General features: G+C 36.8%; 1 protein-coding gene across 3 annotated transcripts; it reads right to left on the bottom strand.

Moving 5' to 3' along the window:
• Positions 1 to 720: 720 nt before the first annotated feature.
• LOC105038757 (serine/threonine-protein kinase AFC1) lies at positions 721 to 6,254 on the bottom strand. 3 transcript variants are annotated; one of them, XM_010914638.4, is made up of 12 exons: positions 6,003 to 6,254; positions 4,832 to 5,024; positions 3,693 to 3,719; positions 3,317 to 3,470; positions 3,164 to 3,212; positions 2,957 to 3,071; positions 2,557 to 2,648; positions 2,218 to 2,374; positions 2,074 to 2,138; positions 1,886 to 1,983; positions 1,666 to 1,768; positions 721 to 1,236 (listed from the first exon to the last, which is right to left on the bottom strand). In XM_010914638.4, the coding sequence occupies exons 1-12, from the start codon at positions 6,063 to 6,065 to the stop codon at positions 1,087 to 1,089; spliced, it is 1,266 nt and encodes a 421-aa protein (XP_010912940.1). In that variant the 5' UTR covers positions 6,066 to 6,254; the 3' UTR covers positions 721 to 1,086. The 3 variants fall into 3 exon arrangements, with proteins under 3 accessions (XP_010912940.1, XP_073116952.1, XP_019704049.1); XM_073260851.1 differs by having other exon boundaries at positions 4,832 to 5,018; positions 6,003 to 6,239; XM_019848490.3 differs by lacking the exon at positions 4,832 to 5,024 and having other exon boundaries at positions 6,003 to 6,240.
• Between the last annotated feature and the right edge of the window lie 4,684 nt (positions 6,255 to 10,938).

The raw sequence follows: 10,938 nt of genomic DNA, 5'->3' as shown, positions 1-10,938 counted from the left end.
TTTATATTCAGCTTGAAAAGGATTTTTTTTTGTTTTTGTTAAAGAGCTTGAAAAGGATTTGCTCTTTAAGAAATGCGCTAGGCTTAGATTTGCCAAGTTTATTCATGGTCTGAGAGATCCATACACCCGATCCTAATAGCACATGTAAACGGGTCATTCCAGTTACAAATATGGCGATTTTATTTTCCAGAGTTGCCAAGCAACATAGCTAAATTTGCTTTTTCAACCACTTGTGCCAGGAACATCTGATCAATTAAGTCTATTTTTTGGGGAAAAAAAAAAGAATACTCCATTTTTTTCAGCTATGCCAGTTGCCAGATCAATACATATTTAGAGAGTTTAACAAGCCAGAGCAGTTATTGAACCACCTCTTCCACCAAGCTAACTGAAGTAGTTAAAGAGTTGAGGATGCTAATGATGACTCATCAGACTCGGAGCTCGAACAAATCCTTCCAAGAACAAGCAACGGTCAATACGAAGACCAGCAGGATGACACAGATTCGATGCACCGAACCAACGGTGTCACTATCAGCATAATGTTTTAAATCACAGAGTTACAGGGTGCAGAAAACTTCAGGATCACAGCACAAGAGAATTTTCTCGTCAAGTCGTTGCAAACACATCACCACCAGAGGATCGCAAACACACCACCACAGAGGATGTGAAGCAAAGCACATCCACATTTCCAAATGGAGAAAATTGTACCATCAGGGAGAAATATAAGAAATAGAGTTTGCAATTCTATTGACTTCAGCAATTCTATTTAGTTGGGCAAACAAATTCTTCAAGTGACGTACAAATTTGGCATGTGGAGTTCATATTGTTAGTTGTCCATATCTGCTATACATGATTTTACAGGTACCACTCGTCCGGGAACATAAGTGGTTGCAAGGGCAGACGTTGTCGTTGCAAGTCACAACTCAGTGACTCATTTGCAGTCAGGTTACATGAACGTACAATTTTTAGCACTAGGAAAACAGCTGAGACACGCTACCCATTTCCAGTTTCTACTGTGTGTTTCTTTGGTGCATCAGAAACCGGAACACTGGTCTGATGCAAACATCTTACATCACATGCTTAACATGACTATGACCTCAGAAGACAAGTCCTGGTGAAGAAGGGATGCCTCAGAGCTTCGCGAGCTGTCAACCTCTCTTCAGGGTTGTATCTGAGAAGGCCTTGTAAGAGATCAATAAGATCCCCTGCTGAATGGTCCACATGCTTCATTACTAGGTTCTGCAAAAGATAGAAGCCTAATGAAACCAAATTTAAAGAAGATATAGAATCTCTAATGAAATGCAGATGTGGTTATATAGACTGAAGAGTTAAAAGAATACTATAATTTATGAACAAAAGAAAGAAACACTAATAGTAGCAGCAGCCACAAAATAAAGCATCTCCATGAAGAAATTTGTTTTGTAACAAAATTTGTTGTATAACTAACTTTGTTATATAACTAAATTATAAATGTTTCTTGAGTTTCCCGAATCCTTTCACCATATTTCCATCATTCTAAAGATCAGCTCTGAGTCTTTTGCATTTCTTCTCATCTGCTTCCCAAATTAGGTTGAAACATTGATTTTGATGAACAAGATATTATTTACAGGACAGTTCGCTCCCTATAACCAGTCCAAAGAATAGTCTGTCCATATTTTTTCACTGTACCTGAAGCCGAGAAAGTCTCCAAACAGCCTGTATGCTCTCCCTTGAGGTTGCACCCTCAGGCCAGTTCAAGCGACCTCTTCTAACAAATTTTTCAGCATGCCGGCTAAAAGAAATCCAAGAAACAGGGAAGAAAGAAAATTCAACATTGCGGGCAACAAGATGTTTCATCATGTTGCAATAGGTTAACAAAGCAGAAAAAAAATAATTTAATGATACTTACTCAGCTCTTCTCAGCATGTGCTGAGGCAAAGGTCCTAATACTCTCTCCATCATGGCTAAGTGCTCCAAGTTCTCATGGGTCTGAAATAGTGTTTCCCCCTGCAGCAATGTTTCCAGAGTTTAAAACTTCATCACATGCATCAACGTCACTTCAAAGAAATAATGTAAACATGAATACGTTGAACATACTGAGCAAAGTTCAACAATAATACAACCAATACTCCATATATCACAGGGATAGCTCCATCCAAGTCCTGAAGGCAATGCAACAAACAGTTATCACCCAAAGGTATAAACTAAAAGGTAAATGATAACAAAAAAAGAGTAACTTACCCAAGATAACCTCAGGAGCCCGATAATGCCTTGTGGATACAACATAACGGTGGTCTTGGTGATCATAGGTTGTGCTTCCAAAATCTATTACCTTGATAGCACTTGATTTGGGCAACAACCTGAAAAAGGAACCATCCTTTGGAGGGCTGATTGAAACCTGTCGAAAGAATTGACAAATTAGTCAGTATAATTGATTCTAATGATATTGAGTACAAAAGGTAAAATAACAGTCCAACCCATGAGTAAATAAAGAACATAGTTACAAATAGTACCAGCATTAGAAATAAGAACTCAAAATATTAAATTTAAACTAGATCAAAAAGTTGCAAAACACAATACTTTGTAGTCGGGTACTTTAATGTACTCTGGCGAAACAAGAAGGATATTCTCAGGCTTTAAATCAGTGTGAATGAGGCGCAAATCATGCATAACTGCAAAGAGGCAAATTAGAAAAAGAAAATGAATACACGACAGAAAAAATAAAGATGAACTGATTGCATATAAGTCAGAAAGAAGAAGAAAACAAAGTTTGCTGGAGAAGAGTCCCAGTATAGCAGGTAATATAACATGGTGAATCCAACCTATTACAACAATATTAAGACCTTAAGCACCTAGATCCCTATAGAACAATGATGAGACCTCCAAAAAAGATCATGCAGAAAAAGCAAATAGCAGTATACTAGACTAGAAGAATATCAAAGCAGATAAATAAACCATTTGAGGAGTATTGACCACACACATGCTACACATTCCAACAGTTGTCCGGCAAGATCACGCACTAGATCGATGGGAAATGAGCGAAAACCATTTTTCCGCAGAAAATCATATAAGCTTGGCCCAAGCTTCTCAAAGACCTGTTAAAATCACTTAGATTTGCTGATATGATTTAACCCCCAATACTATTTGAGAAATTGGGGAAGTCATCATAAATCAATCATATACTTACAATACAGATATGGTTACGGTAGTCAAACCAGTTCCTTATTTGCACACAACTGCAAAAATACACCAGCTTACACATGTATACCTTAACCCAGTAGAACACCAACTAAATGAAACGTGCAGAAAGTAAGCAACATAACTAAATGAAAGGACTTACCGACTCCCATTCTTATCACATTTCCCAAGCTGTTGGAGCATGTCAATCTCTATCATGGCAGCCTCCCGATACTTCTTAATGCCACGGACAATTTTAATTGCTACCATTTCTTTCCTTTCACTATCCCAACATTCCAAAACCTGACCAAATGTACCTAATATAGATAATAAAGAGAGACATCAGACATTGAACTGAATGACAAAAGAATCAAGATGAAAGCTTTCAACACCATATACATATGTACAATTGGAAGATTCTGACCCGACTGGTCAATAAATGCTTTCCTAAAAAAACATACAGAAACTGAAAATCCATAAACTTGAATCTCATTAATAATTAAAAAACAATGAATAAGATTATCAGGTTCTGGACTTACCTTCACCCATTTTACTGTGAATCTTATCTGCAAAAGAAACATAAAAAAATAAACAGTGTCAGAATGCAATGCATCAAAGCTGTAAGCAAACTAATCATGAACCTTGACCACCTACCTTTCCTAGTGTAACCATAACATAAATAAAAGTAGAAAATTAAGTAGAAAGAAAATGACTTAGCTTACAAACTAGAGTTCTGTTTCAACTGAATGCTGTTTAACATCTCAGAATTTAATAGAAAGTGTTATGATCTTCATTACATATAGGTACCTCCACATCAAAGCAATTGACGGTTAAACATGGGATCATTTTGGTTGCAGAGGTCATAAGCCAAATATAAATTAAAAACAGAAGATAATAATGACAGCACTAGTGCCATCAAAATCACAAAACCAGCAGTATAATTGTTTACACAAGGGCTTTCTAAGTGAAAGCACTGCTCAACTTGGTATTGGCTACTCACATATACGATATAAAGTGATATCGCGGTCAATTAGACAGATATATCCCAAGATATCTGCAGATATGATTTATTAATTCTGGACAATTTAATCATCTTTTTTTTTTTTGGTTATCTTAAATGTTTTTGTATGTGAATATCAAAGATGATGCCCCATGACAGTAGTTATCTCTGTCTTTAATTATTACATTCCAGTAATTCATTTTCTATATATGAGCTCAGATCTCGAAATAGATCAGTTCTTTTTAATTTTTCAAGCCTTTTCCATATCAACTGAGGCAAACTGAGATCTCAGTTCATCAGCCACTTACCAAGATGTTTGACATCTTGGCTTTTCATAGCTGGCTTTAAGAAAAATTAAAATTTTTTGATGTATCATGAACATTAACTTAGATTAGATGCTTGTACTAATTCAGACATATTTTCTGTGACAGCATAGCTGACATTTAGAGGACATGAAGGAGAACATTAAAATGTTTTTAGTATCCATTGCTCCACAAAACAAAAATAGAACTTTTCAAAATCAGTTGACAAAAAAATGTTAATAGAAAAATATATTATTCCATTTTATCTGCAAAACATAAAACTAAATATCTTTTAAAAATTGCAAGAAACAGAATTTTGTAAGTGGTGAATCTAGCATGAAATAGAAATTTGCCAGTGGTGATCAAGTGAAATTACAGCGAGAGGTCAAATTCTCTCCAAGTGCAAACATGTAATGTCCATCTTTATCATCTTCTCTCCAAGGGGGGGAAGCATATCGAGCCACTCCCTTTGCATACTGAGAAGAACTAGCATGGTCTGAAGGAGACCCCGAAGACACCAAGCTTGTCACTTCTCCAACTCCTTGCCCACATAACATTCCTATCTGATCCTACACACAACCATCCATTTATTTCTCCAACCCAACAAACAAAATCATTATTTACCCCTCTTGCCTTCAAACTTGTGTCCCAAAAGAGCCCATTGTGGTAAATGAGCAAAATATCATTAATAAACTACAAAAAACACCTAGTCATATGGTCTAAAATATGAAGCACGAGATCATTTATTTTAAGTAGGAAATAACAAGACTAGATTTTAGAAGTTTGCTTTTTTGGCTTGTCATCCAATAGTGAATCAGACCTCAGGATATGCATGCACAAAGGCCACAGGCCAGATCATGTCCTCCTATATCAACAAACTACACGATCATATTTTTAATTAGATCACAGACATTATATCTCTTCATATAATAATTGTAAAGATCAAGAGCCTTGACAGACTAAAGCCATGGAATAATCCTTAAAATACAACTATTAATGACATCAGAATTCATAACATCATAAAATTATAGACTGCAGCTAAAATAAGCCCTTGAAAGATAACCTAAAAGCGACACAAATATATCACAGCTTTCTCCCAAAAAGATTTGTTACAACTTCAGAATAAAAGATCAATCAAAAACTATATCGATATAATGAATCCAAAACCTACATATCAGATCTAAAATTAATGCATAACCTACTTATCAGATCTAAAGCATAAAGGACTCGTCAACCCAACAAACCAAAAAACAAATCGGATCGGACAAATATTAAAGGTAACAAAAATCTCGGATCATTCGGCTGAATTAACGCATCCAAAACCTAGATCTAAGAACAAACAAAATTAAACAAAATGAATCAATCATTAAAAAAAAATCAGGACGACTAGATCTAGAAGAAATTATATCAGATCCTCACCAGATCCACCAGGGAAATCAGTAGATCTAGAAAAAATACATCGGAAAAAATAAGATTATGAAATAAATCTAGAGAATAAAAGAAGAAATAAAAGGGATCGATAAGGGTAAAAGGGAAGGTCGTAAGACCTTAAGGTCCTGGGGGCCGACATCCCAGCCCAACCTCAGCTTCTTTCTGGGTCGCCGATCCATGTGCGAGTGGGGTAGCTCCACCTCCACGATCGATTCGAAGAACCGGGTAAAGAAAAAGGAAAAATTCTCGTGCAGAGCAAACCCTAGCCCTAACAATAAAAGAAGGGGAGGACGAGAACGGGGATATCTAAAACCGGTGCTCCTCCTCTTTCGCAACCCTAAAGCCGAACGCTGTCTCGTTCACCGCCGGCTGAAAAACCCACTTTTAAACCCAAGTAAGATAGCATTTTCTTTAAGCCGAGTTCCGGTTCGCGCGCCCGTTTTTAAGGTGGAGTTTGTCCACGGTATATAATACATACATGTATATTAATGTGTGTGTATATATAGATGTATGTGTGCGTGATATACACATCTACAAATATAGATCCAATGGTGAGAAGAATAATATGAGCAAAACAAAATTGTTTTACTTGCATCTGCTTCCTTAATAGAACTTAGAGAAACAGGCCCAAATCTCACACACACACACACACGTGTGTTTGGTTGGGCTGTCTATTTAAAATTTGATATTTTATTTTCTATGTCCAAATCTGACCAATTCTCTATTTATTGTCAAGATATTATCACCATCATCAATATTTATTTCTCGCTTTTTAATTTCATTCCCGTTGAGACCGCTCAAAGCAATGGGACTAGCATTTACAATAGCGATTGTTTGAGGCAAAGATTTTACCTTCACCCTAATCCCAATAAAACTAAAAGGTGGTGTGCAGAATTTGACTTCTTATATCTCAACATAGATAGATGTCATAATAATCTATATAGAATAACATTCATAATGCTTATCGCTTGTGCTTCTTATATGTCTACGCTACTGCAACATTTTGATCTTGTACAATAAACCCAATAACTAGAAGGAATCTGAGATCATGATTGTTGCTACTGGCCTTTTAGAAAAATAAGTTTACACAAACGAAGCATGAACAAAGATTCATCGAATCTAAATATCGATATTATTTTTTATGAAAAATCATAAAATTTAGACTTATCAAAATAAGAGTTATGAACAAATAAATCACATCTTGTGAAAAAAATCATAATGGATCCACTAGCATTCTTCATATTTTGTTTGTTTACTTACTAGTCATTTATATGGGTTAAAACACAACATACAACCCATTTATATGGGTTAAAACACAACATACAACAGCCAGACCATAATGCTGCAAGTAATTTATATAGGCTGTTCTTTTTGCTTATTGAAAAATATTCAAATTATTAACTAATTATTTTATATATATTATTATATTTTATATTTTAATCATTATTTATCTATGAAAATAAATTATTTTTGATAAAAAAAAATTTAGATATTTTTTTAAAAATTATTGACTAAAAATATTTATAATTATTAAAAACTTTCATGTACTATTAGATTTATTTATAATTTTTCTTACATGCTCTCTAAAAGATTAGATCATCCGTGGTTTATGATATAATTACAAAATAATAATAATAATAATTGATTAAAAAATTATTCATATATTTTATATTATATTTTTAGTTTAAATAATTTTAATTTTTTATATTTATAATATAAATTAAATCAAATTATATTCAATTAGCTTGTAACATCGTACGATGCATGGGATGCGACCAATCATTATAATTCAAATGGAGCATGATACGCATCTTGAGTTGTTATGCGCCCCACCTCGGGGGCCATCACGGCAATGGAGGCCATCCACGCCGAAGGATTGGGTGGGAAGAGGGTTTAAAAAAATGCAATATACGGAAAGAAAGTTGCACTGAGACCATCCTGCTTCCCAGGCGTTCCTCAGCTCGCAGCGAATTGCTTCGATTTCCTTTCTTCAACAGGCCTTAGGTTCTCTCTGTCTTCACATCATAGTTCCCCAAGGCAGACCCACTCATCGTCTTCTTCCTCGCAATCTTTCCACCCCCCCCTCATCCAATTCTTCCTCCAACTCCTCCTTGGAAATCTTGAGTCCTTTTTCACCACCAATTCGGTTTCTCGATACATCTTGGTCGTATCCCCTTCCAAATTAAAACCTGATTCTGAGTCGGAATCCTCTTCGCTCGACGAATTCTGCCTGCACCTCGGCTTCGATCCGGGCCTCAATCCACTCCCAGCTACAATGGAGTACTGCCTCCTCTGATCAAAGGAAGCTAAAGACGATCTAGACTCGCCGACATGGTCTTCCATCTGATTGCGGCGGTCTTCCTCAGATCGATGGGTGGTGCCGGATTGGTGGGACGTTTCCGGGGGCCGGATCGGATGGGTCCGTGGTCCTCGTTCCAGAGGTCCTCTGCCCCCGGCTTCATGACCCGGTCGGTGAGGGCTTTGATGTGGTCCTTGGCGGACATGGGACCATAGCCGCCAATGGAGGAGGAGGAGGAGTTGGTGGCATCGCTGGAGGCTTTCCGGTGAGCTTGGCACGGATCTCGGAGCAGACTCGGGCCCGGTAGAGCTGCTTCTCCTGCCGGAGGAGGCGGCGCTCCTTCTGCCGTGCCATATTCTCATGCATCCGCTTGTACTGCCACTTGTTGAGGCCACCAAGGAACGTTCGGGGGCCGCCGCCGATCGGCCGGAGGAGGGAGAGGTGGGAGAGGACCTTCGGGAGGGCTTTGGAGCGCTCTCGATGGAGGGAGGTGGACATCATGACCATGTCGGTGGACGTGGGCGGAAGGCTTGACCGAGCAGGGAAGCTTAAGTGAGGTCTCCCTTCGTGAATTTTTTTCCACGTGGTTTTTACTCCTTTTCTCAAAACTTCACGCGCCAAAGGAGGTTTTCCATTAAGAGACTTCCATTTTAATCTATATATATATATATATATATATATATATATATATATATATATATATATATATATATATATAGATTATCTTATGCTGCACAAAATCTGCATAGAGAATTATGTTGCCATCCTTTATGATTATATAATTAATATTAATTTTTATTATTAAGTTTGCTAAAAATTTGATTTGTATTCAAATAATATCCAATTTATATTCATATCCATTTAGAATAAATATAAACAGTAATTTTTATATCTATTTAACATCTATATCCATGTCCATATTCGTATACATGGATATAAATATGGATATATCAATATTCAATCCATATTTAATCTATTTTTAGCCCTAAACAACCATGAATCTCACAACCGTATCACCAATGATATAAGCTAGGTGGAATAACTCACTTTAAACAAAAAAAATTTTGAATATTTTGTCTATTAATTCTTATTTCTTTTTAGTAGCTTTGTATAACGGCATGTTAGCAAATACTTATGTTAGTTTACTATTAAAAAAAAAAATCTTTATATTGGGTCAAGTTCTTTTTAAATCTTGATCTAACTCATTATAATATCGGCCCACTTAGGCTCGTTTGAATTGAAATCAGCAAATTCATTGCCGACTTCAATTCAAAATTTTGAAAAAAAAATTGGGATCAGAACAGAGGAGCCCCGATCCCTCACCAATCCCCATCTTCGGATGATAAGGCCACCCAACAGTGGTCGGTACAAGATCCTCGATTGGTACAATCAATCAGAGGTCATTGGAGGCCGGTGCAATTGATTGACAGCTGGCATTAGGCCGGCCTTATCCTTTTACGTTCGAGTTCTATTTAAATCCCCCACCATCCCCACGAGCGAGCCTTCACCAAACTCTCTCCATCTTCTTCTCCCTTCTTCCTCACCACTGGCAATCACCGAGCCATCGTAGCCCAGCTCTACCCCCCTAAAGCAAATCTCTCCTCAGAGCCGTGTAAGCTTTCTATTTTCTATCCAGATTCGTGCCTCTCTTATTGTCGAAAGTCTCCGCTGATGGCTATGATCCGTTGCCACCATCGTTGGTAAGCCCTTCTTTCTCCCTTTCCATTTTTTGGCTTGGATTGCCATTGCCTTGGTAGCAAGGGTAGCGTCCCTTTTTCTTTTTTTGACTTCTTTGTGCATGGTCGAACCACCATCCTTAGCTGCCATCGGTGGCGCCACCACTCCCCCTTCCCCTCCAACTATCCCGGTTGCGCCCATGTTAGGCCACCTTCCCCCCTTCCTTGATTTTCAAGAGCCATAGGAGGCTCTGTTTCAGCCAAATTAAGAGAAAAACAAAGAAAGAGAAGAGAGAAAAATAGAGAGAAAAGAGAAGAGAGAGAGAGAAAAGAAAAGAGAGAGAAAGAGAGAGGAAAGAAAAGATAGAGGTAGGGAAAGAAAGAGAGGGCGATGAATTCAATCCCTCGAACCCAACTTATGAATCAAATCCCCAACCCGATTGAGTTTAAACCAATCCAAATCTTGACCTAGACCAGGCCAAATTTAGATTCTTTTCCTCTTTTCACCCCATTTTCCTCGATGAAAGGCTAGCGGCCTTGTTAATTTGTTTGATCAGAGCCTTCAGAGCATCAGATCTAGGGATTGAGTCTTGTGTGACCTTTGAAATTGATTATCTGCAAGTTGCATCTATCTATGAGATTTTACTTAATATATTTTTGATATTTTTTAATATAAATTGTATAAAAAAATTTAGTATTTAAAAAATCAAATGTTTAAAAAAATATATAGTTTATGAAACTCAAAAATTCGAATCAAGCATAGTATTATCCTGACATGTTGTAAATTTTAAATATCATAGTTCCCTTGTGTTGCATGAATTTTTGAAGGCAAAATTATTCTTTTATTTCTTGAAATAAAATGTGAAAATTTGTAAAATGTAAATAAGTACATTGGGTATCAAAAAATCGATTAGACATTATTAGTTATGATAAAATCATGAGAAAATTTTCTAGTTAGACTATGATCTGAATCTAGCCAACGGGACTAGTCCTTGGCCACACATCAAAAATATATTTTTTTTGGGCCCAATCAGTCAGGGCTGATCATTGATAGAGTTAGTTCTTCTAGACCTAGCC

The sequence above is a fragment of the Elaeis guineensis genome, chromosome 1, assembly GCF_000442705.2.
Source record: "Elaeis guineensis isolate ETL-2024a chromosome 1, EG11, whole genome shotgun sequence".
NCBI classification, from domain to species: domain Eukaryota; kingdom Viridiplantae; phylum Streptophyta; class Magnoliopsida; order Arecales; family Arecaceae; genus Elaeis; species Elaeis guineensis.
Note: the sequence above shows the minus strand (reverse complement) of the source record. Positions and strands in the feature narration are given on the sequence as shown.

Excerpts from the sequence above, each read along its gene's own strand:
- LOC105038757 (XM_010914638.4), bottom strand. The coding sequence starts at position 6,065 with ATGGATCGGCGACCCAGAAAGAAGCTGAGGTTGGGCTGGGATGTCGGC. Across the intron at positions 1,984-2,073 it reads TTATTGTTGAACTTTGCTCA|GGGGAAACACTATTTCAGAC; the intron begins GTATGTTCAACG and ends ACATTGCTGCAG. Across the intron at positions 1,769-1,885 it reads CACATGCTGAGAAGAGCTGA|CCGGCATGCTGAAAAATTTG; the intron begins GTAAGTATCATT and ends GATTTCTTTTAG.